At 38.4% G+C, this 26297-nt stretch overlaps 1 protein-coding gene across 1 annotated transcript in view; it reads right to left on the bottom strand.

The window, feature by feature from the left end:
• LOC139728390 (tyrosine-protein phosphatase non-receptor type 1-like) overlaps window positions 1-26297 on the bottom strand; it is a gene marked incomplete at its 3' end in the record, with an annotated part of 78922 nt that overhangs the window by 13807 nt on the left and 38818 nt on the right. The window contains exon 5 of the mRNA XM_071639333.1: window positions 18864-19013. Coding sequence (XP_071495434.1) covers window positions 18864-19013 — 150 coding nt within the window. The remainder of the gene's footprint in view (window positions 1-18863; window positions 19014-26297) is intronic.

Genomic DNA, 26297 nt, shown 5'->3' with positions numbered 1-26297 from the left:
AAGAATCTAGCATCATTTTATCATTAATCTGTCGGAGTAACGAAAAAAAAATGAATCTTGGTGGCGATAACTGATGCTGGTGTAGAGAAAAACAAAGACAGCTCGCTCAAAAGATGCTTCCTTCTTTCAGTTTGTTTTCTCCCCAGTCATTCCTATCGTTCTCCTCCCATGAACCCCTGCCATGCAGGGACGATGAACAAAACAAAATGTTACCGATGCTGCAATGAAAAAAAAAAAAAGAAACACGTCCTCAAAGCAAATTATCTACACTTTTCAAGTTGAACAAATTGATGTTCGTAATGAAGAATAAAAAAAAAGCACGACCTCAAGCAGTGGGGAAACTTGATATCATGAAATTTCCACGAAATTTCCACGAAAGCCAGGTGTCAGATAAAGAATGTCGCGCGTACTGCCACCTTGCTTCAGTGGTCGTAAACAGCGTGTACATAGCATGTAAACCAACTGGGAACATTGATGAATGGTCATCATTTATTTTCTGCCCATGAAGGCCCCCTAACCCACCTTTTAACAAACCAAGCCAGAAGCACGTGGAGCATTACGTATACGTTGAACTTGAAAGACCATCATGACAGAATTACTATAAATTTCGGCCCGGAGAAGGAAAATGGAATATTCACGAATGACGTTTACAAATCCATAGAAATTGAAAAGGCTAAAATGGAACGCATGGCTTTTTAGATTAAAAAAAAAATAACCCACTGAAACTACCAAAGCCTAAATAACAATTTGCATTTGCTTACTTTGCTTTCTTTTTTCTTTTCTTTTTTTAACGAAAAATGGAGTTAATTTTCTCTCTGCGGCAATGCTTTGAACGCATCTAATTTTGCGTCATTGCCGATGGCCAGCTTCCTAAAGAATTGATACGAATCCTTTCAAATATACGAAACAAAGTCTAAAGATCCTGGATCCTGGCGGTCACTCGGTGGTATTATAAATCCTGCTCACTATCAAAATTTAATCATCTGTTCCTTGCGCCATTTTACCAACCAACTGTTCCTGAAAATTTCATCCTAATCTGTTCCCAAATTTTGACTTATTTTGCGAATAGAGAGACAGACAGGCAGACAAACTAACAAACAAACCAAAGCAGCCAAAAAAAAAAAAAATAAAATACAACATTTGGCGGAGGGGGGCATGCATTTCATATCGTTTGTTTTTGCGTAACCCGACAACAAGCGTGACAACAAGCGAGCACGTGTCAGCCTTCCTCAGCCTCCTTCGGCCTCCGACCCTCTCTTTCCGTCCTCTCTAACCTCCCTCTCACAATACACTGTACCGTTGTACACGCAGGCGGCTGTAAGTGGCCGGCTGGGTGCTTGTGCATGTGTGTGTGGATCCCAAATCAGAGCGCATGTGAGTGAGCAAGTGTGTGATGTGGTGTGTATCAGCAGGGAGGTGAGACCTCCCTGGTATCAGCTAGTATGTCGCTCTGTTGAGCCGCGTTGTTGTGATCGGTGCGGTGACTGCGTGGGTAAATTTTTGCGCTTGTACAAGTATGTAAACTGCTGCTGCTTTCAACATCTAGCTTCTTTTCTTGCCGGATAATAAAGACTGAAAAAGGCAAGAAATTGGTCCGAACTTAGCTCGTCAAGCAAGTTACCCTTGTCGGCAAGTTCACGCGTGGTGTTACCCTTGTCGGCAAGTTTTACCCTTGTCGGCAATTGCTTCTTCAAACCGCACGCTTGTCGGGGCCGACAAGGGTGATATACGCTGGCGAGATCCCTGAGTATACATTGTACAGTGCAGTTTTGGGTAGTTTCCATAGAGAAGGAAAAAATGACTTGGTACCTTAAGAGTATATACTTCCTCCAATGATAAGACATCATGTGACATAAGTGCACAAATAGTTTGTGTCCGAAATAAAGACAATAACATAGATATTGATTATGTGACTAGCAAAAAAAGCAAACAAACAAACAAAAAACAAAACCAGCAACAACAAAAAAGTTTATGACACAAACATTTATGTTGGTGTGATTTGCTTCATTTATTTTTAGAACATTTAAGGATAATGATTGCAGAAAAATTTGCATCTCAACTACATGTGTATCTTCTACACATACTGTGACATTTTGAATACAAATTTGTCTTTTGCCGTCGATGCCTTTATCATAAACTAATGGGGCTGTACTTAAAATGATAGTTGTCTTTTGAAAAAAGAAGATAAATGAAAACAGTTCACGTTAAACAGAAAGTACTAATAAAAAATCTTGTACTAAAAGTACAAATCTAAATCTTGTACAGAAAGTACTAATAAAAAATCTTGTACACAGTGAAAGCACAGTGACATTGCTTGATGAAACTGCATCTAATAATGTGGATACTGGAATAACAAGATAAGTGCATTGATTGAATATTCACAATGGCTTCTTTCATTTTCATTCTTTTCTGGACTATTAAAAGAAATATTAGAACAGAAACTTATCATCCTCCAACAGGTTTTATAATCATTTGCATATACATGTAACTAGTTCATATACTATATGTTCATATTTGGCAGTCTGTAACATCGTGGGTATATATACTTTGTACATCAAATTGCTACATAGAGTAGGATATCATACCAATACAAACAATCACTTCATAGCAAATGCTTGTGGATTACTACTTCTGTTATTGAAATACACATAATGTAATAACAAATGAGGCATGAATTGGTTCCCACAAAATTATCACAAGTTTTTCCATAGTTTCCTATCTATTAAATTTTGCACACACAATACACATACACATGTACACACGTACAACCATAAAAATGTTAAATATGTCCAATCACTTACTCCCACATACATTACTCAAAACAGGGTGCAGGTGCAACGGCGTATAGAGTCTGTTCACTCCGGAACACACACCTCTTCAGTCCACACCTGTTCCAATTACTGTACTTGTAACTTTGTAATTTCATGGTCTTTCCCCCGAAATGCCATCAAGAGTTCCGGGTAGGAGCATCTCCTCTCATGGTCACCCAGGAAAATATTCAGAAGTGGAAATAAGTTACACAAGCTGGAATTGAAAACAGAAAAAAAAAAAAGATACTTGTCTGTAAATGAAATGCTTTGAAATCTCTAGACTGCCACCGTGCTTACACAAATCAACAGAACATGACCCCAGGTACCTTACTGTGCGGTCCTACTGTGGCCAGTTGTATTATGGAATTTTTAAAATTTACGGCGTCTCTCTGTGCCACTCACAGACACCATGCATAGCAAATTATCGGCAGAGTTTTTTTTTTCAAATCAAACAGGACTTATTTTCTCATCACGACGCCTATCGGTAGAGTAAACTTCTTTTTTGTGTTCACAAATGAGAATTATCAGTTTTCGCAACGTGTTCCAAAATCGACTTTCAAAAACTGTTCATTTCGGGTGTGCACAAAAGCAGCTGTAGTATGCAGGAACCAGCAGATTGCTAAAAATAAAATGTACTAAACCTGCCTTCAGACTAGGTAGCGCACCTCTGGGATGGTCAAACAGATCTCATCTTCACTATGACTGACCACCCACGCTACTATAGACTGTCCCCAACCTGCGGGGGACCATCGCGACTTGGACAGTCTCCTCTTTGGCCCCACTGGCGCCTCTTGTCATTGTCACTTTTTTTTACCGATCACGCCTGTCTGTTTTAGCTTTTGCTCATGGTATCTCCTTTCTCTCAGGGTGTATTTATGCTCAATTTGCGAAGGTAGAATCAGCGTTTTGAAATGCTGATTCAAAACGCTGATTCAAAACGCCGTTCACGGGAGCACTGTTTATGCTCACTTTCTTCGAGCCTTGGAAAGAGCGTTTGCGATTGCTTCGCTGACCTCAGCAGAGGCAGATCAAATTGGGGCGTGCGCTGCGATCGGTGGCCTGGCCTGGGAGAGCAGCTGGGAAAGACATGCGTATGCGCAGTACATGGGAAAACTGCACAGGCCAGGGTAGCTGGCTGGCCGGGCGCGCGCTTTTTAACGTGAACCGGAAAGGCGTTTAGATGACGTCACTCTAAACCCATTTAGAAACGCTGTTGCGTTCATGCTTCCCCGTCAAACGTAATTAGTCAGAAACGCCGATCGTAAACGCACCTTTTTGTGCGTTTTGGATCGGCGTTTTGAATCAGCGTTTCTATCGAAGTGAGCATGAACGCAACAGCGTTTTGCACTAATCACGTTTCAAAAGCCTGATTTTGGCCCCCAAAATGGAAGCACAAATGCACCCTAAGCTATATATGATTCTATTAGCTTACAGCAAAGTTCACCTATCTTTGAGTAAAATACTCGATAATGCAGTCCGTGCAATCCTCTCTCAAAAAGAGCAAACAGTACATGGGGGGGGGGAGGGACTGGGACTGGGATCAGTCATGTAGGCAACAGGGAAAGATTTGGGGAGTTTTTAACATTATGCCAATTGAGTCAGTTTTATGTCAGGCTTCTACACGATTGTTTCTTCCAGTTTGACTTCGTATATGTTCACTTATCTATTTATCGTGTACTATTTCCTGTTCTTGACATTTTAAGCACCATCATATACAATTATATGTTAAAATCCCGCATTCAATTTCCTATATTTTTTTTCAATGGACGGTTAAAACTGAATTGAATTGAATTAAATTAATCTTAACAAGCAAAATCAGCACTCCTCCCATCAGTAAATCAGCACTTTGTGTACAAAATACAATGCTGTAAAAAGAACATACCCAATAGAAAATCCTCATGCATAAAGTCAGCACTAGTTACAGCGCACAGATGCATCGTACAAAACCATGTGTAAAATATTCACATTCGGAATAGCGGCCACTGAAACAGCAAAAAGTAGTTTCTTTGACATCCGATCTCACATGTATGCAAATTTGAGGAGTTCAGCCGGGCACTATCGATTGCAAGTCCAAGATCACTCTCCCCTTCAAATTTTGTCTCCGAACCCAACAAGTTTCGCAGGGACCAGACGTCCCCTTGAGCGTCCGCACTACGCTTTTATAGCCTGGGAAAAGTCCAGTGACGCAGGAATTTCCCTAAGAAGTAGTACCTAGTCAGAATCAGGGCGGTGAGTTGGTTCAGTCGGTAGCGCGTCTGCCTCACAATCCTAAGGGCCCGGGTTCTAACCCGAGTCTGGACTGAGCAATGTTGTGTGTAAGCATACCGTCCCCTCTAGCAAGCGGCAAAACACTGTCCCTCGGATAGGACATAAAATGGAGGTCCCGTGTATGAGAGAGTAACAACTCATGCACGTAAAAGATCCCGCTTCATTCATTCATCGCAAAGAGCAGGGTGTTTAACCCAGTGAAGTGGTCTCACCTCACATCCAACTGGACCCCATGGAAGACCAGCTAAGGTAGCTAAATATGGGCTATCCAGCCATCTTCTCAGATGGAAATGAACAAACAAACAAACAAAACAAACCAAGGGTAAGAAGCTCTCCCATGTCTCTAATGCCCTTTGAGTGTAACCTTGCTAAGTAATAGGGCTCGGTCCTACTGGGAATGGCAATAGGCTACCTATAAATACATATGAAACTATGATTAACAAGAACTACACCGGAATTCAGAGAAATCCTCTGGCCTGGCATTGTCTGTTCGCTGGATTTTCAAAGCATTTCCGCATATAACTTCCAAGAACAAAGTGTACGAATGTGTACATATTGCGGAAGTCAGATGAACATAGGTTTCAGGCACAATTACAATCACAATAGTAGAACATATATTCCATGAAAAGTATAGATTATGATGAGCAATCAATGAGTAATCAGAAGAAAATGCATTCTACAAATTGTACCTCAGAGTTCCTTGCAAATCAAGCCTGGCCAAATTTGGTTTGTTCATGTATTAAGCCAGACAAAAAAAAAAAATCAATTTTCTGTGGTGAGTGTTCTCATTGGAAAATGTCCTCATTGGAAAATGTCCCAGAAAAACAATATTCATGCAAAAGCTTGGAAAAAACATTCCAGTCCGTGAATTTTCTTGCAATGTTTAATTAGGGTAGTTCTGGGTAAGGTTGCCTAGCAACGTTCACGTCAAATATTGCGTTTTGTGTTTAACTTTGTGGCAATTTTCAACTGGTGGTGTGAATGACCATCCAATACTCAGACGGCACACGCCAAAGTACTAGGAAAAGTTGCACAAGTAAACAGATTTTTGATGACGTCCAAATCATGCAAGTTCCAACAAATGACTGTAATCGCAGTGTCATCCATCATCACATCAAGCTAGTCCAGAACTTCGGCTGGCTATGCCTGCGCAATGGCAGCATGTCTGTAAAAGTGAAAGTAGCATGGCTAGAGTTCATCGAGTTAGCCATGTCAAATGTTATTCATGTATCCAACATTTAAGCAGTGTCAGCACATTAAATACATTTATTGACTAGTGTGAATAGGGTTTGCCAAAAACTAAATCACAGGCAAAATCACTTTTTGCCACATCAGCCACCATCTTCGAGTGGTTCTTGCATTCTTGGGTAGCGGCCTTCATATACATATTTGTCGTAAGTCATGAATAAAGATTATGATGAGTACAATTCATGACTACGGATGGAAGGACGGCAAGATGGACAGACACCCCGAAGACAAAATGCCTCTGGTGACACTTCATGGTGGAGGCATAAAAAAAGACAAAAGTCTCATGCACTCATGAGAATAAGTTTCACTTTTCCTGTCTATTCTTATGACTCTCCATGGCCCGAATTCACAAAGGTGGTACAATTGAAACCATGGTTTAAGCCAGAGTGTCACATGGCCTCTTTCATTATGAAATCAGTCATTTCGTTGACGAAATGACCATTTCCTTACGAAATGTCTGATTTCATTACGAAATAGGCCATGCGACACTTGGCGCCACATAAAAACTATGGTCTTTGTCCATGGTTTAAACCATGGTTTCAATTGTACCACCTTCGTGGATTCGGACCATGGTGTTCCAAGGTGTGATGTGTATTTAGGCTAAGCACAACATTAACACTGGACATGAAGTTGGGCTGAAATTTCATAGAATTGAATTTACTTCAAAAAATTCAACACTCAGGAACGGATGCATGGTAATACGTCAGTTGAAAGCTCAGTCTGCCCAATCAGCAGTATTCATTGTACCAATGCAAACAATTCCTCGTTCCATTCCCATGCCATGGAGTATCATCCATTCCAAGATTCCACTCCCTTCTGGTAGTATCTCGGAAAAACTGTGTCAGGATCTGCTAACTGATCATATCCATAAATGTTCTGGGAATTATGCTGAATAACCAGCTTTTCTATTGAAACAAGAAAAGGCTGATAAGGTTGAAGCCCATAAAGTTTGTACAAACTACTAGCAAGGACAGCAACTCATAAATGCATGCATTTTACTCCAAAATCATTAAACATATCTATTCCTTGAAATTAATAAATAGACCCACTTTCTGTTCTTTTTTTTTTCTTTCATCTAATGCCATAATGGATGGCTAGTAACTGATAAGTGGGAATCAATGGGAATGCTGGGAGATGATAATGTTACAATCCTTGTGGGATTCATTTAAGAGTACATTATATATCTATTGTTGTGTGAAAATTATTTGTTTCAGAATGGTCTCATATTCAAGTAATGTGCAGTTTAATGTTTCCAGGGTAGCATGCCTGTACAGTGACGGGGCGATCGTTAACGGGCCGTTAACGATCGCCCTGACACTGTACAGGCATTGGAACAATCATCCTTCAGCATTCCCACTGATTCCCACAGATCAGATACTAGCCATCCCCTTTAAGGCCCTCGCTTGGGAAATAGCACTAGCACTAGCACCAGCACTAGCACTAGCACCGAACTTGAAATCACCCAGTGTTACTCAACGCTAGTTATAGTGTCTGAAAGATGCAACAGTGGACAACCTCCAGGTAGAGAGCAGAGAACCTTTGGAAAGATGTTACGCTTCCCTGTTCAGGGTAGACTTGACTCGGGGTAACATCCAGAGGATACCCAGAGGGTAAACTGCCAGTTAAAACACTCTTGAGATAAATTTTACCTGGAGAAGCTACCCAGATGATGGAACTTTAGCCCGAAGTATTGATACAACCAACGCACACACTTTATCCTATGGGTGGAAGGGTACTCCCATCCTGTTCTGGTTGTTAACAATACTGCTGATTTTATAATCTCGATACTTATTCATCAATGATTAAAACTTATTCTATCCTTCAGAAAAGAGAAAATTGTGTTTACACTATAGATGTAATTCCAAAGAAGAAAACAGTAAAATTTAAATGTCTATGTAGACAATATTGCCTGTACTACTACACATGTGTACAAATGTTTGCTACGGTTTTGTGGTCTGCACAGGACTGCAAAGCCGAGGAGGTGACGTGTCAGTGATACGTTTTCGCGGCCGTGCATATCTGTAACAAGCTGGCCAGGGACGGCCGAGGATTCTAAGTAATGTACCCGGAAAAGATATTTCTGTCAAGATGGTGCACACATCATTCATCCCGAGCTGTGATCATTACCTAGATGGATTGGTAACATTATGTGCTTCGTCTCTCAAGAACATCCGGGGAACATCCAGGTAAAGTCTGTCCAGACATGGTACAGAATAGAAATGGTTGTTTTTTGTTGTTTTTTTTTTTTTTTTTTGGGGGGGGGGAAGGAGAATGCCCTTTTCCCCACTATCCATTTTGGGTGCTACGCCAGTTTCTCTGAATTTTGCTTGATTACAATTTCTGAGATGTGAGCATTTTCTACATCAATACTTCTTTACATATATCAGCATGTCTTTTTTTCTGATTATTTAGTGGAGCACAAACCAGAAAAGGAGAACTTTACAAAGGAGTACTGTAAACAGGAACACTGTTTTGCAAGTTACACAGCAGTTCACTTTATTATAGTCTTTCCAAAATGTGGAATATTTGATCTTCAATCATTCAAGTCTCAAAATAGTACTCCTCATTTTTTCCAGCATTGAAGTTATGTAAGTGAGTGTATATACATGTATATTATATATAAATAAATCTACATGTATGGACTCAAATAGAGATGTAGGACTTTAGAAAGGGGTAAAATATTGAAGGGGAATGTTTCCACACTCTATCTATATCAAAGCAAAATATTTGTTATAGTTGGCAAAATATAACTCATATTGATTCCACTGCTGATTTAAGCTACAAATCACATTTTCTATTTCCCTTTTATTAAATGCAACCTGCTCTCATGTTTTGCTTATAAATTAATATTTGATATTTCTGATTCTGAGAGGCCGAGGTGGGGGGGGGGGGGGTGGAGGCTGTGCATTTCAAAAATATTTAAAAAAATCCAAAAATCTAGCTCTAGTTAGTTCCATACCAATGTTCAATACCTATGATGTATTTGTACACCTTTAGCTATCAATGATTAAATAATTTCATGAAGTATAAAGAAAGCTATCAAAGCTCATTTTAGCAGGTTCCTCAAATACCCCAGCCCCTTAAATCCCCCTCCTCTCCCCATCCATCCCCCTCATTTTGGAAGACACAATTCAACCATGGACAGGCACTGCAGATGAAGAGCTGCTGACATATGGTAGACAGAGCCCGACGCTGGGCGGAACGCAGATTTCGTGGAAATGTGATATTTATATACGGGGCAAAACATGCGAAAGGCTTTTATCGTGGAAAGGCTACAACATTTCTGGGTGCTACATGTGACCTTCGAAGGGCTCGGGCGAATCTCACTGTCAGCAAATTCGTAAAATGGGCGTGAAATAGGGGCCAAGCTTACCGACATTCCCAGAAACACCTGCATACTCTTCAGAATACGCAAATATAAATAAAGTCAGATTGCCAAGAGAACAACAAAGGCAAAGGATACATGTAAAAGAGTGGAAAGCCAAGTGGGATCATGAAGACAGACATAATTAGGAACATAACAGCAGCCAGAAGAGAGCTGGAAAAAGGAAATGCCCTGCATACAGATCAGCAGAGGAATTGAGTAGAGGAGAACACCTCATTGCCTCCGCAAACCGTGCAGATTCCCTGCTTGGTTTCAAAGTTAGTGTGCCCCTTTTGCTACCCTGAAAATTAGATTCCCTCTCGAAGCTGGTTTATTCATAGAAGAAGATAATTCAGACCTTTTCCTCAGAATAATGACACTGGAAACTTCTTCAAAATAAAGGGGGAAACAGTACAACAGATTTCCAGTGAATCTATTTGAAAAAAAAAAAAAACTAAAAAAAAACCACCAATCCAGCCATTTTCCTAGGAACAAAGGGGAGCATATATTTAAGTGGGGTCATACTCTTTTTTTTTTCTCCTATGAAAACTCTGAAGTGTATTACCATAACACTTCATACTCAATGATGGAAAACCTTATTCTTTAACGTAAATGCAAAATTCTGTGATGTTTGAAAAAGGGATACAATCTTCACATGATTTCAGAATTTAATACAGAACAGTTAATAGTATACAGATATGGGCTGCTTTAAGGGGCATTCTTGATATTTCTGATGCGAGGGACCTCAACTCCCTGAGACTTTAACCCAAGGAGCTTGCTCCGATTGGTTGAGAGTATACATGTGATACAGCATTTATTTTAACTGTTCTGTATAATGACTGATCATTAGTACTTTATTACATAGCAATATTGACCAGGTGAGATTTCATCGTTTCACCTACGCCCGATAAGGGTGCTTTATCAAACAACAAGGATCTGCTTCATCATTTTATAAAGCCAATAATACACATCATTTTGTTCTGGTGTATTAAAAGTACAAATTATCCACACTTGGTACCTTCAAAACTGTCCCAAACATCCTTTTTTTTTTTGTGGGTAACTCTTACTAATAGCCTCACAGATGTATAGTACAAGTATTTGTATTCTAATACAGAATGTAGATCACATCTGCATCTAAAATGAAATAAAGACTTGTCACTTTTCTTTAAGAGCAACATTATTGATTATCCAACTTAGAGTGATAATATATCCAATGCTTATTTTGCTTTATGGGATACAATTATTTTTGAGAGTTGGTAATTTTGTAAACATTCATTCTACTTTCTAACTTTGCAAAAAAAGAAAAGAAAAGAAAAAAACCCGCAAAATTACCTCAGTATGGAGAGACAGACGAGGACATTACAGACACTTCACGGAAATAACGAATAAAATGACTTATCATGGTTTTATCATGTAATCATATTTACTTCATGAACATACTTTTCAAGGAATTACATAACCTTTTCTACAAGATTTCTGATAGTTCTGACTGATTTCCTTCCTATACTTCCTTGAAAATGATATTGTCATTGCCAAGAATCACGTATTTCTTTAATAGTGCTGGCATGAGTGTTTGTGAGACTTCACCCAAAAGTTTGTCATGGATTCAAGTTCAAATCGTGGGAGGGTATGACTTTCCAAAATTGCGCAATGTATCAATGGTATCACTGGATTCAATCAGCAATACCTTGATCAGTGCAAAAGAGTAATCTAAAGTGAATGCAACTCTCAAGGAAAGGTATGGAAGTAGAACACTACCTTCCAAGAACAAATGTTGGACTTTTGTGGTTTAACAAGTGCTCATTTTCCTATGGGGTGACAATCTCTGGTTCCGAGGGGCTAGCAACTTATGTATCAAGTGATCGAAGAGATGCACAATCCCTTATCATGCTTAAAAAACCAAATAATTAAATGGAGATGCATTTCATTACATAAATTGTTTTAAATACAAAATTACACGGGCAACAACACGCAACATTGGACTTGCATCTATGTGATGTACTTCTGGAGAACAAGCAAAAATGCCACGAGGGAGATACGTCAATGAAGTTTTTTTTTTTTTTTTTTTTTTTGTGGGTATGATGGCAGGTCTGAATAACCTCATGCTTTAAAAATTTCCTGGAAAAAAACAACAATAATAAAATACATCTTTCATTCTTCTGCCGTCCTTCAAGTTCTACTGGAATAAATGGAGACATGTTCAATCTATCTCATTTCACAGGTGAAAAAGTGGGGTGCCAGATTAAGTGTTACACGTGTCATTCTTTTCCCCCTTTCTTCTTCTTCTTCTTCTTTTTTTTTTTTTTTTTGGGGGGGGGGGGCGAGGATATCTACTTGTATAAGTTGGAAGATTTCAATTCAAGTCAGCTATAGTCATTTATGACATACCCAAATATCATCCTCATCCTCATCCAGACTTCTAGCTAAGAAGACAAAGAAGAGCTTTAGAATCAAAATTTGTTTCTCTTTTTTCATGAACAACGTATAAATCTTCTGATGCTGTATTGTCAGGAAAAAAATGCAAACAATTAATAATTTTGTGTGTGTGTGTGCTTGTGTAAGACCTTTTCCCCCCTGAATTTTTTGGGATATTATTTCTCTGATTTTTCTGTTCCCATCAAAGAAAGCAACATATATAATATGAATGGAATTTCCCTCGGAGTTTCAAACATCAGTTAACGATATCAACACTGATCAAATTCAAGCAAACATGTACAAAATGATAAGTATTATGACATCAATGTTGACAATGTTACTCATGACATTACATCAATGTTCTTTCACTAATTTTTACAAAGAGATACTCTTGTATGTGCGCTGACTAAAAGAGTTGGTACACAGATGAAAACCAAAAACACCCTTCCACAATGTAGGTCACATTTCTGCCTCCTGTGTTTTAAAATAAATGGCTACATTTCCCCAAAGTAAAACATTACGTGGAAACTTTAGCACATTCTTGACTGCAAGACACAGCACAATTGAAAGAACACAAAAAACACAGCTTTTCCCAACAATTTAATCCAAACTAAATATAAAACATCAAGCACCTTTATCAGGAATTTGATCACAAAAACTCTGGTTTTGTAGAAAATTCCGAGCTAGGCCTCAAAACTGAACTTGTTATCTGAGCAAGGTTGTCAAATCGTGTTCTCGAGCGACGAGCATTCCTGGAAATGCATGAGCCTGCCAGGGGCGCCTAACTCATTTTCAAGATGCAGGGCTTTCCCAGGGAGAGTTAATTTTGGAGTCTGCTGGAGCTATTTATTGGCTATAACTGCATGCCAACAGGTCTAGACACAGTGTTTGATATTAAATGTGATATACCCTGCATTATAGATTAGGTGTATGTGTTATCACTGAATCTACACTGCAATTTAATTATGACAAAATACCCCTACACTGTATAGTCAGAGGTTGCTTGCTCTAAAAGCACCTACATAATGACATATCTACTCCTGGTAACTTGTACTTTCTCCAAGGGATAACCTATAGCCAGGAAAATTCAAATTTTCACTGAACTTTCTTTTTTTCAGCTAGCAATTTTTGCCTTTTTGCAAGTAATTATTTTTTTTTTCATTTTGCTGTTAACAAGAATCAATTTTCTTCTCTCTACAATGGACAAACAACTTGTGTTTGTTCCCATGCGTGGAAAGAAGGATCAAAACAGCTGGCAAGTGGTGATTTAAAAAAATAAATGAACAAGTACTAAATATTCTGAGAAAATTAAAAGACTGAGAATACTCTATGAATGACTAATGTTTTGTGCTCTTTGATACTCCAATGCATTTTCAAAGGTACATCATCAGATTTTGTTGTTGTCGTATGGCAGTAATTAAGACATGTTTAGTTCTTGTTCTTCAGATCAATGTTTTTTCCCCTAAAGCCAGAAATCCTTGCAGGACCTGCAAAATACATACTTAATGACAGCAGTGTACAATGTGGGTGTCTATGTACACACACACACACACACACACACACACACACACACACACACACATTGCATCATATGAAATATTCCATGTCTGAAGACAGAAAATATTTAGAAACAATGCCTCTTCAAAGAAAGCGTCAAATAGTTGGAAAACAATTGTTGCACTACAAAGAAATTCTCAAGCAGCCACAGCAGAAAGGAAACAAACACTGACTATATTAAATAATAATCCTGGGCTCTGCTGCATAGAAGTTGAGATCAAACATAAGTCAGAAAAAAGTATGTGAATACTCAATGCTGATTGGCTGCTCTATACCTGACTTATGTTTAATTTTCTGACTTCCGTTTGATTGCATCTCTTTATGCAACGGGGCCCTGGTCTACTCTCCACATCACTGCAATTTAACAGAGGAGAAAATACATACAAGGGGAGTTTAAGCCTTTAGAAAAAGACACTATGACTAAGGGAGGCCTACTCAAAAGTCACAATCCGAGGATCTACCAGTCCTGTCAATAAATGCATATTTATTGACAGGAGAAGCTCCCCAAAAATAATTATTCATGTGACATTTACGTAATTTTCCACAGCTCTGCTTTTCACAAGCACACCTGCATAATGCAATAAGCACGCAGACTCGCTTTTCCAGGAAAACAACCCCTGTGAACAGACTACACTCTACTTGGCCACTTACAGGGCAGTATGCATGAATAAAACATACACTGTATAATTTGAGCCAGTTAGCACAGTCAAATCTGATGGTGTGTGTGTGTGTGTGTGTCTTTTCATTTATATGCAAATTCTTCCCTTCAGATTCCAAGTTACTAGGAATATCCAGGGATATGAAAAAAACAACAACAACAACGGAAGAAAAAACATGCGTAGAGATTACAAATGTTTGCACTGCATGGATTGGGGAAAAAAGGAGTTAAATAAAAACATAGAAGTTTACTAGCTCTAATACATGGCGTATAAAATGCATGATAAATTGACCACTTTACCAATACATTTACATTGTATATAATAGCACAACAGATAATAATAGCCAAAAGTTGTCCTGAAAATTCCCTGATGTACATTATGACATTATGTAGCTCTAAAACCTTTTCCTGGTACTGAGAGGCAGGTGCTGAAAGGCATTCACAAGGAACACTTAAATTGAAAATATTTGGCCATTCACACTAATGTCAAAAAATTGTGCCACCACACACATACACACAAATGTTGCTAGGTATCTGCGCCACAGGCTGACCAAAACACTTCTAGGAAAGTTACAGATTGAAACAAAAATTTTCTCTCTTGACATTCAACTCAAAGATTTTTCATTGCAGATTAAATAAAAAGAGAAAGCATCATACTTGTTGAATGTCATATCGGCATTTCCCAATCAGAATGACCATATCAGTATACTAGCCTATTGCTCAAAACTTTTATCTTGTTACATTCAGGTATAATACCTGGGTATTTAAAAGCAAATTTCTGTTGATTCTGAGATAAATGTGCATCATAGTGTGTATGACAGAGGCCTTCATTCACAAGATATGTTGTCTTATCTTAGCTTCACTGATGGTAGCACTTGGTGCCAAGAGGGTTTAAATTTTGATCACACTGTGTTCACATTACACAATGAGGCAACCAAGGATAAGATACCCACTACAATCAAACTTGCCATAGTGACCACCTGTCTACAGTGACCACCTGCCGTATACAGCCACAAAACACAATACCCTCAGAGAGAAAAGCCATGTAAACAACCCCGGCTGTAGCGGCCACCTGTCTACAATGGCCACTTTTTTCATCTCCCTTGGGTGGCCGCTACAGACAGGTTTGACTGTTATTTGCCTCTTTGACTTGTGATGCCTAAACATTTTTCCATCGTGTTTAATCAAGTATAAATTTTAGTGGCACAATGAGTAGGATATTGTAATAAATATATATTATACCTCACAATCTGTAATTCTAGATCATAATAAGCCCACTGCTCCTCTATAACCGTATGTCATAATTTCAAGCAAGGCTAACCACCATTAGAGGAATGATGGGCAGCTTTGCTTTGAAAACTCTCCAATAAAGAAAACTAGCTCATAAAAGAAGTAGAGGGTGGTTTACTATTTATCAAAATACATTTAACCGAACTGACAAGTGTGCTCTTTCGAGGCTTCATAATGAGATGTATTTATTTCACCTGTTCTAGCTAAATGAATTTTAGTGTAAGTACTAACATGCATCAGTTGCTACTATGTTGTACCATGGAGCTCCATAGTTGTATGTTGGGCAAGCCTCAGGCACCCTTTCTGATAGTTCCTAACAGTCTACTATTATGGTAAGCATGATATTGAAATGCCATAAACTACCAAAATCTTTCAAAGTCATCCATATTACCTAATCAAGAGGTGACTTAAGTGTTATAATTTTGTGAAGTTTTCAACAACAAAAAACTTTTATGATTATATAAAGGAAAACAGAACATCAAAGGGAGGTTGCCTAAAAAATGAAAGATGACTGCTGAAAGACAAAATGTCCTCATCCAAATTTCAGACATATTATTCTTTTTAGCATTATACAGCAATATCAAAGCTGATAACTTTTAGCATACATTTTTTCTTCTACGAAAAGAGTTACTCTCTCATAAGACACAAATGGTGCTTGAAATTTCATATTTAACAGTGTTATTTTCCGGTTTGGCCCAAGGTGCAGCTTGCTTGACAAAGCGATGACTATCACATGTCCGCAGCATTTAGTGGGAACAAGTGACTTGAATAGCTCGTCACAGGGCCCTTTGGGGTTAAAAGTAGCCTTGAATTTGAATAGGCTGCCTAAATCTGTAAGTCAGCCCTATTAGACAAATCCTCGTCAATACAGCAGACGTTCATGTACCTTAACGTGTGGTATAGCTCATACAGCTTGCATACCTTCCGGCTATAAATGCGGTGAATATGAACAAACATCCAGGGATCCATATGCAGGTGCAAAGTATTCCCTGTCCCAATTCTGAAATTCCAAGAAATCTGTCTTGCTTGCCTTACCATGATCGCAGTCAATCCCACACATCTGGCCTCACTTCAAGGCTAGAAGCATTTTTTTCCCCTCCCCAATTACCCCTTGTCGTCTTCTTCTCTGAGCTTTATAATTCGAGTAACCAGCAGTAACCGGCAATACTCTAGGTTACACATCAGTACAGCACCATCTCATGTTCCTATGATGTACAGTTACACACTACTATAGGGCTCACACCTGTAAATAAAATGAATGTTCCAGACCTCTTCACAAATTCGTGCCAAAGATACCAAAATAAATGAAGAAAAAATTAATTAAAAATCAATCATGTAGTTTGGCAAAAAAAAAAATGAATAGCTGCAGATATTTAGTATGAATTCCTCTACAAACTGCATTTTGGTTGGAAGATGAAAGCTTTTCTCGTGGGATTTGAAGGGACTATGTTTCATTGGGTGCATGTACAGAAAACAGGTAATATTTTGAGTGAAAAGAACTCGTAGTCTGGCTTTGCAGACCCTTGGACAGAGTTTGAACCGAAGAACCCACCTTGGGAATTTGATGGATGAAGATACGTGTATCTCACTTGTCCAGGTTAGTATTTGATGAAACACCTCATTTCTCCCAGCTATTTTAGAGAACTTTTCGAATATTTGAATTTTAACACACGTCTCTATGGGAAATTATTTACCCGTGTGAGCCCTATAATTTTAGCGAACGCTAACAATAATCCCAAAGCCAATTCATCCCTGTCATGCAGTATTTAATGTACCTTTGAATTTTTTTTTTTAATGAGCTTTTTCTAAAAAAACGTAATCCTATCCTAATTCAGGTCAGCAATTCAGAATACAACTTTTTTATTCCACAAACTCATATGCATCTTTGCCAAGCTCGAGTTCAAGAAGTTTACAGTACCTTGTCATGATAGCAGCATGATAATGCTGTGGAACCGAGGAGGAACATCTCATTTCCCTGGTGGAACTGGGTACCTCTCACCTAGCACAATACACACCACGTGATTGCAGCATCGCCTAGCGATATTTGCCTTGGCATACCACTTTCATATCTTTCTTCAACACTTGATTTGATCTACCCCATGAAGTGATAGCGTTATCTTGTTGCAGGATTGAATGAATGTCTCAGATACATAAACTGACTATTCGCTGTCTTAATTTAGGCTGAAAGAAGGCAATATAGAATCATGACGTTAGAAATCATGCCAGGGGTCCTTGGCTTGAGACTAGCTACCAGACATTGACGCTTTAAAAGTGCTGGTCTTGGATCAATTCCCCCACCCCCACCCCCCCCCCCAAAAAAAAAAAAAATAAAAAAAATAAAAAAAATTAGTATTACAGAGCAAGCACTGGTTGGCTAGATTTGTTTCAGGAGTACTTTAGTGGACATTTTTGTGCAACATGAAACTAGTGCAAAAATAAAAGCGGACAAAGTATAATCATTTTATATATCCGATTCCAATGAATTCAAAACACACAAAATTTATCTTACCCAGCAGAGCATGAAAAATTACTCATAAATGTGAAAATACCCACTTTTACATTGACACAGTAGAAAGGGGTCGTGTACTGGCCACTAAACTTCACAAAGAGCAGTGTGTGAATTCATTGAAAGTGAACACATCAATGGTTCAGGTACTGTCCTTGGACTGAGAGTAGGGGCTAAATAAAGTTAGTTCTATGGTTGGATTAACTTTTGAAGATTCAAGGTCGTTATTTAGATAACTCATTAGGATCTTCATCTTGAGCTCTTTTACAGTTCATCCTACCCTTGGCTTAGGTGCTTCCCTTCAGATTTTAAAATGTAAAAGTCCCTGAAGGGCAAGCCTGAGGCTGGGTGAAGAGTGAAAATGTTTCGCATGTTTCACATGGGCAGTGAGTTAGCTCAGTCAGTAGTGTGTCTACCTCACAATCCAAAGGACCTGGGTTCGATTACCCGAGTCCCACTGAGCTATGTTGTGTCTAATCATACCGTTCCTTCTAGTAAGAGGCATAACACTCTGTCCCTCGGATAGGACATAACTGGAGGTCCCATGTGTGAGAGAGTCACAACTCATGCACGTAAAAGATCCCGCTTCATTTATTCATTGCAAAGAGCGGGGTGTTTAACCCGGTGAAGTCAACTGGACGCCATGGAAGACCAGCTACTGCCACGCAGCTGAATATGGGCTACTAGTACTCAGCCATCTTCTCAAATGGAAATCAAACAAACTAACAAACATGGTCATGTACTCACCACAAGGTCTTCGAGGAGTAGTGTCCGGACAATGTAGTAGTGATGTCTTTCTTGTCTGAGGTAGGTCACTTTGAAGAGGGTATCTTCACAGATGAGCTCATCTGTATTACCGTTGTCTTGGCCCCGTGGGAAGTAGTCTGCACATTTTTGCTGAATAAAAAACAAAACAAAAACAGGGAGAAATGTGAGTCTTTCTTTCTCCAAGGAAACCTCACATAACATTTAAGATCAATACGATTAGAATTTTACCCTCTTCTCTGCAAAGATATGTTAGTAATTTTTGGTAGTACTTGGTTTAGACAAACATTTTAGAGGTGCTCTTGTCAAATCCATTAGAAGACAAGAAACATTAGACAAAGAATGACATTTTATATTTTCATTATTATATTTTGGTATGAATGCAATCCTGACTTTTGCATAAGACATTATATTCCCTAATTTTATAGACACGAATAAAAAAAAGACTGCTTGTTTTAGCAAAGGTTCCATAACATTTGCTCCTGCGGCAATTGCTCCAATGAAATATCTGCACACTAACGCCTAAGCCAACCATGAATTCTACCCACAAACATAAGCCTGACCGTTATCCCAATCCTCACATCAAACTAAACCTAAAACCCTATCGCAACCCTCGTCCTAAGTCCCTGAAGAAAAAACAGACAAGAGCTATTGTCGCAAGAGTGAATGTCGTGTCACCTCCAACAAAAACTTAACTCACAAGACCACTCTTGAGTCATGCTAGCATTACACATGTTACAACATCTTGCAAAACCTGTCACATTGACAGGAAAAAAAAATGTAACCTCATCATCATGCATATTGTTGTGTGCCTGGGAGAACAACACAAACACTGGCAAGGCCTTTAACCCATTGAGGACGGACTGATTTTGCTACAACACACATTTCCCATAGACACCTGCCCGAGTATACTCGGGACTCGTCCTCAATGGGTCAAGTATAACACGCGCCTCACGTGCATTCGCATCATTCTCCCGCGCATACCTTTCTTGAATCATGTGCATATCGTTCTACCAGGCACACAACGATATATACATGCATAAATACACATACATACATATGCACAGAGCTGCAAGCATTCAAATATATCAAAAGCAAAGGAGGCGCCAAAAGGCAATCAGGGAAACACCTGCATGTTATATGAATCTGCTCAAATGTCAAAATTTGTAAGACACTCTGGAGCGTGCACCTTTAGCTATTATAGACTAATCTATTTCTTTCTATTTTCTTTCAGTTTTTGAACAACTAAGTATAGGCAACAATTTATCTTAGAGGATTCACTTCCCATGCATTTACTCCATATATCCCCTCTCAGAGTGTAGCATGCTCATTTTGCAGTCCCCCATTCACTGCAACAAGACAAATTTGCAGTCCCAGGTCATCGCATTTGCAAGTACACAGCTAAGAATGTCTGAAAATCGAAATGAGCCTGAAGACTGATTTCAGATTTGCTCCAAAGGGGAAAAGAGATAAAATGATGACCATCAGACCTGCCCATCCACAGCCTGCTCCGTGCAAAATTGACCGCTCGTCCCTTGACCCCACCTGCCACACCCAGATGACAAACCACCACAAACTCTCAGACTTCAACCACTCACCCCACTCAATCCACTTCCTCTACGACGGCAAGCCAATATCATCACCTTTCAAGTGTTACTAATGATGGCTTGTGCAGAATTGTCACAAAGTTTATAACTACAGTATTCAAAACTATGATAAATCACAGAAAATAGTGCATTGGTACATTGCATACAAACTAGGCTGTTATAGACAATTGCAAAATAGGTACAGCAGATTATGATCAGTTAGATGTCCAAAATATCTAAACTCTTTATGTGCCATGGTGGAAACCACCTGTGAGCCACATTATTCTGAGACAGCAACGTAGTAATGCTTCGGGAAAAATATTATATTTTTCATATCTATGTAACTTTTATAGATTTCTGTCGAATTGTAGACGCAGTGAGCAAAGTTGTAGAGAAAATGCAAAGCATTGCATTGATGTAAATTGTATGACAAATCTATGACTACTTTTCTTTCAAATGCCCAGTAGCTACATTACTGCAAAGGTATGACTTTCGCACATAAAACAGTGACAGAAACTTAGAATTTACATGCAAATCCAGTAGGGAACAATGCTTGCTAGTCAATCACCACATAAAATGCAAGCTATATATGTCAGAGGAACGGATTCGCAAGAAATGCTTTCATTGTATTGTTGGATTTGGCGATTTATTTATTGATCGGTTTGTGCGGGTTTGTGCGGGTTTGTGGGGTTTCTGCGTATGAGCAGAATATGCGAAGTTGGCATGCCCTCGACTGAGTTGGGCGTGCCAACGAGGCACATAAAGAGTTAATATCATGAGTGGATGCATCTGAGGAAGAATGAAATGAAAGGCAAACTTAAGCACATGTACGTGTATTTGCGTTAGATCATTTTTTTTTCTCTCAGGAGGCACATCCGCTTTTGCTGATTAATCAGCATTTTAAACTGTATGATGATTGCTTCTCCTGTTAATAGTGCCATTTCCTTTTCATTACACTCAAATCGGCCATACAACCAAAGCACAAAATGCACACATTACCTTCATAAACACGAAAGAGAATTTTTTTTCTTTTTTTTTAGAGGGGAAATGGTCAATGAAGAATTCATCCTGTTACCCCAGTACATTTCCTACTGCTTTATCATGCCATATATAGACCAGTGTTTTTCCCACTGCCTGATTGCACAATAGATTTGATTTTTACGTGTGGATTTCAATGCTCTGAATTCCAAATGGTAGAATGGTAGATTGAGGGAATGGCTACCATTATGTATGGCTCTAGACAGTAGACACAGATGTACGTCAACAAGACATTTCGATCTATAACTTCAACTTCATTCCTCAAGCTTTTGTTGGGAGAGCTATTATACATGCATATATCTATCTATCTATGTATCTATATATATATATTAAATATATATATATATATATATATGTGTGTGTGTGTGTGTGTGTGTGTGTGTGTGTACAATGTATGTATCATAAAAAGCAGAAAGAATAGAGGCATTTGAACAAGCAGCTGATAGTTGGTAAACAAGTTTTCATTTCCTTGCTCTTTATTGCTTTAATACTGGTGATTGAAACTCAAAATAGTCCTCAATTTCCTTGACCTTGATGCTCTACTGTACTACAAAACAAACAAGATGACAGAGGCAATGTTGCCAGTTGATCTCTGGGAGTGTGCAAACAGCCAAAGTACACACCTTGTAGTTACCATGTTGTTATGACAGCACTCAGCCAACAGTGCTAAGCATTTCATAAGGCAACCTTTGTGACTAGTCACATGTACGAAAGTCAAACAGTCTTAATATTGCCTGACGTGCAGTCATAGTGTGAGGATGAAATAATCTAAACCGATGGTTTAGAAATGTGCCACTCTGGGGGATCTTCATCCTAATGACCATCTCAAAGGTACACAGACCTGGGGTTCAGGAGGGCCCTGTTGAATGGCCTGATGACCACCTCCATCTTCAATATGAAGTTTTAAAACTGCCAATCAAAGTAGTTATAAATACATTTAAGCTTCTGTTGCTAGCTATCAAGCAAACGTAGTCTTTGAAGGATCTCTACAAACGTGTAGTAAGTGGAACCAGCCAGGAACAATGGAGGAATCATGAGACAAGCTGAGATTGACATCATTTCAACCATTTTTTTTTACTCACTCACTGGTTTGATTCAGACATTCAGGACATGGCAGATGCTAAAATGCACCAGCACCCTCTTGAATCCTGGATCAGTTTACTTTTAGAAGAAATTACCCTTACCTTACCAATCAGAGCTCTGGTGGTGGACGAAAATGGGCTCATCATAGAATGAAGTGGTTGTGTACAAAGCTAGTACATCATAGTATGCACGGCAGATGGCCGAAATCATCTTTTCTTCTACCATTAAAGAAAGACACCTGAGTTTTTGCATATGGGATACTCTGATTTCTTGTGGCGAAACCCATGATTGGATTGAACTGACAGTGAGCATCAGATGCAATGTTATGCTATATAAAATGAAATATTCACTTTGAAGAGTTAGGATTTTAAAACAAGGGCAATCATTCCTGTCAGTCCAAATCACCAAAGTCTGCATCACAAAAAAGTTTTGGAAATAAATATGACTCAACCATGACTATGACAGGCTAACCATGACTACTGAACTGCCTCCCTCACAAAGAAGCACCATTAATCAACATGAAGTTACCTATTACGCATTTCATATAACAAGTTGCAAATATTAGGGACATGGAATGCACAAAAATATGCACAATAACAAGGGAAAATGATACGGGCATTAACTTGGTTATCTAGTTTAATGAGTAACGTTTCCTAGAAAGCTCATGGAATTTATTTTTCAACTGGCGTACCAGTTTTGCTTTTGAAAAGATTGTTTCAAAGACAATGAAAGCAATGTATTCCATATCATACCTGAAAAACATATCCTTTAACATTTTTTGTTGTTAACTGGGCATCATGGGATTAAAGCTCCTATGACAGAAATAAGTATTTCCAGGAAAACTCTCAAATTTTATTCTGAATCATTAATTGTAATTAAAATACTGACATTAGAATCACATACATTGTAAGCAAGCAAGAACCGGACATCAGACTACTCAGAAATCAACATTATTCCAAATCGACAAGTCTATGGCTCATTTCACAAACAAAATATAAATGGCTGACATGGTTGTGGATTTATCAAAATATTTGTACATGAGGCTTTCATTACATTGTTTATTAGTAATACTGAACATAAATATAACCAGAGAAATTCAAGTATTGAACAGAGTTGACTGTGATGCCTCAGCTCCTCACACAATCATTATAATATCTGCCATAGGAGCATGCTTTCTTTCCTTTGTGATTAAAGGCGAAGGCTAGTAACTGATCAGTGGGAATCAGTGGAAATGCTGGGAGATGATTGTTGCAATCCTTATGGGATTCATTCAAGAGTACATTGTATATCTATTGTTGTGTGAAAATTATTTGCTTCAGAATGGTCTCATATTCAAGTAATGTGCAGTTTAATGCCCCGTCACTGACCAGGGACGCTTACCTAGAAACATTAAACTGCACATTACTTGAATATGAGACCATTCTGAAGCAAATAATTTTCACACAACAATAGATATATAATGTACTCTTGAATGAATCCCATAAGGATTGGAACAATCATCTCCCAGCATTTCCACTGATTCCCACTGATCAGTTACTAGCCTTCCCCTTTAAGCTCTTTGATCTTGACCACCAACAGATTCACTTTCACTGCATCTGCAGCTCATGTGGCATACCTTGGCCAAGTGACCGAAAAAAAATTCTGCAATTTCAGTCAACAGATTGATGTGTGGAAATCATAGAACAATAAACCTGAATTTGAAAAAAACTAGAACTATCACTCATTGTGATTAATATACCCCCACCCACAACTGAGGAAATTAGCTCAACCATGATTTTTTTAAAACTTTTTAATGAAAAAAAAATTACCAATGCAATGCACTGTCCAACAGTAAATAAATGTATTGCTCACTGTTAGTCAAATGTCCCACATCTCAAGTCAAGTGCTCAAAAACTGAGTGAGCAAGATAAATAAACTGAAGATTTCTATGATTTTTATTAAAAATTGTATAACCATGGCGCAACACAATGTTGGATATCAAGAAAAAAATGAAGTTTTGCACAACTATATATCATAGCCATCACATGTGCCAAATTTCAAGCCAAATGCTAACAGGATGAGGGGCTTAGTTGAATTCACAATATTAGTGTATCATTTTCATTCAAAATATACTGTTACCATGGCAACACATTTCAACACTGAAAAAAGAGTTTTTGCACATCTAGGTAATGTAGAGGTAACATGTGCCAAATATGAAGCCAAAATGCTCTAAACATAGAGAGTTAGGATCTAATCGAAATGTTCGTATGATTTTCATTCAAAATGCACTGTTACCATGGCAACACATTGTTCAACAATGATGAAATACAAAGTTTGCATATTCTCTCTACAGGTACTACAATGGTTGCATGTGCCAAATTTCAAGCCAAATGCTAAAAGACTGAGGGAGTTACCTGAATCCACAATATTTTATATTGATTTTCATTCAAACTATGCTGTTACCATGGCAACACAACGATCAACAATGACGAAAGGTTAAGTTTGCACATCTACATACCATAGTGGTCAGGTGTGCCAAATTTCAAGCTAAATGCTCAAAGACTGAGGGAGTTGGCGGTATCCACATGCTTTTTGGTGAAAAAATGTTGTTACCATGGCAACACATTGTTCAACAATAATGACAGATTAAGTTTGAACATCTATATGTTTTAGTGGTCACCTGTGCCAAATTTTAAGCCAAATGCTCAAAGACTGAGGGAGTTAACTGAATCCAAAATATTTTTGCATGATTTTCATTCAAAATATACTGTTACCATGGCAACATATTGATCAACAATGACCAAAGACTATGTATGCTCATCTACGTACTATAGTGGTCACATATCCAAATTTCAAGCCCAATGCTCAAAGACTGAGGTAGTTACCTGAATTCACAATATTTTTCTATGCATTTTAGTGAAAAGCTGCTGTTACCATGGTAACCCATTGTTCACCACTGACAAAAGATTAAGTTTGCACATCTATATGCTATAGTGGTTGCATGTGCCAAATTTCAAGCCAAATGCTGAAAGAGTGAGGGATTTAACTGAATCCACGATATTTTTGTATGATTTTCATTCAAAATATGCCGTTACCATGGCAACGCATTGATCACCACAGACGAAAGATTACCTTTGCACATCTACGTACCACAGTGGTAATGTGTGCCAAATTCTAGCTAAACGCTTAAAGACTAAAGAAAGTTAGCTGAATCCACAATATTTTTCTATGTTTTTTGGTTTAAAAAAAGCTGTTACCATGGCAACGCATTGTTCATCACTGACGAAAGATTAAGTTTGCACATCTATATACTACAGTGGTCATGTGTGCCAAATTTCAAGTCAAATGCTCTAAGACTGAGGGAGTTAACTGAATCCACAATATTTTCATATGACTTTCATTCAAACTATGCTGTTACCATGGCAACACATAGATAAAAAATGACGAAAGAGTAAGTATGCACATCTACATACAATAGTGGTCACATGTGCCAATTTTTAAGCCAAATGCTTGAAAACTGAAGGAGTTAGGCTAATCCACACATTTTTGCATGATTGGTAAAAAAAAAATTCTGTTGCCATGGCAACAGATTCATCACCACACACATCATATGTGTTTTGCACAAATATACATTACATTGATCGTATATCCCAAATTCAAACTGAATTGCTCACAAAACTAAGAGATTAGAGCAATCCACAACATTTTGTAAGATTTATATGAAAATCTT

This window comes from Diadema antillarum, unplaced genomic scaffold (assembly GCF_040938485.1).
Source record: "Diadema antillarum isolate AM-2024a unplaced genomic scaffold, OU_Dant_1.0 seq00000177_RagTag, whole genome shotgun sequence".
Classification (NCBI taxonomy): domain Eukaryota; kingdom Metazoa; phylum Echinodermata; class Echinoidea; order Diadematoida; family Diadematidae; genus Diadema; species Diadema antillarum.
Note: the sequence above shows the minus strand (reverse complement) of the source record. Positions and strands in the feature narration are given on the sequence as shown.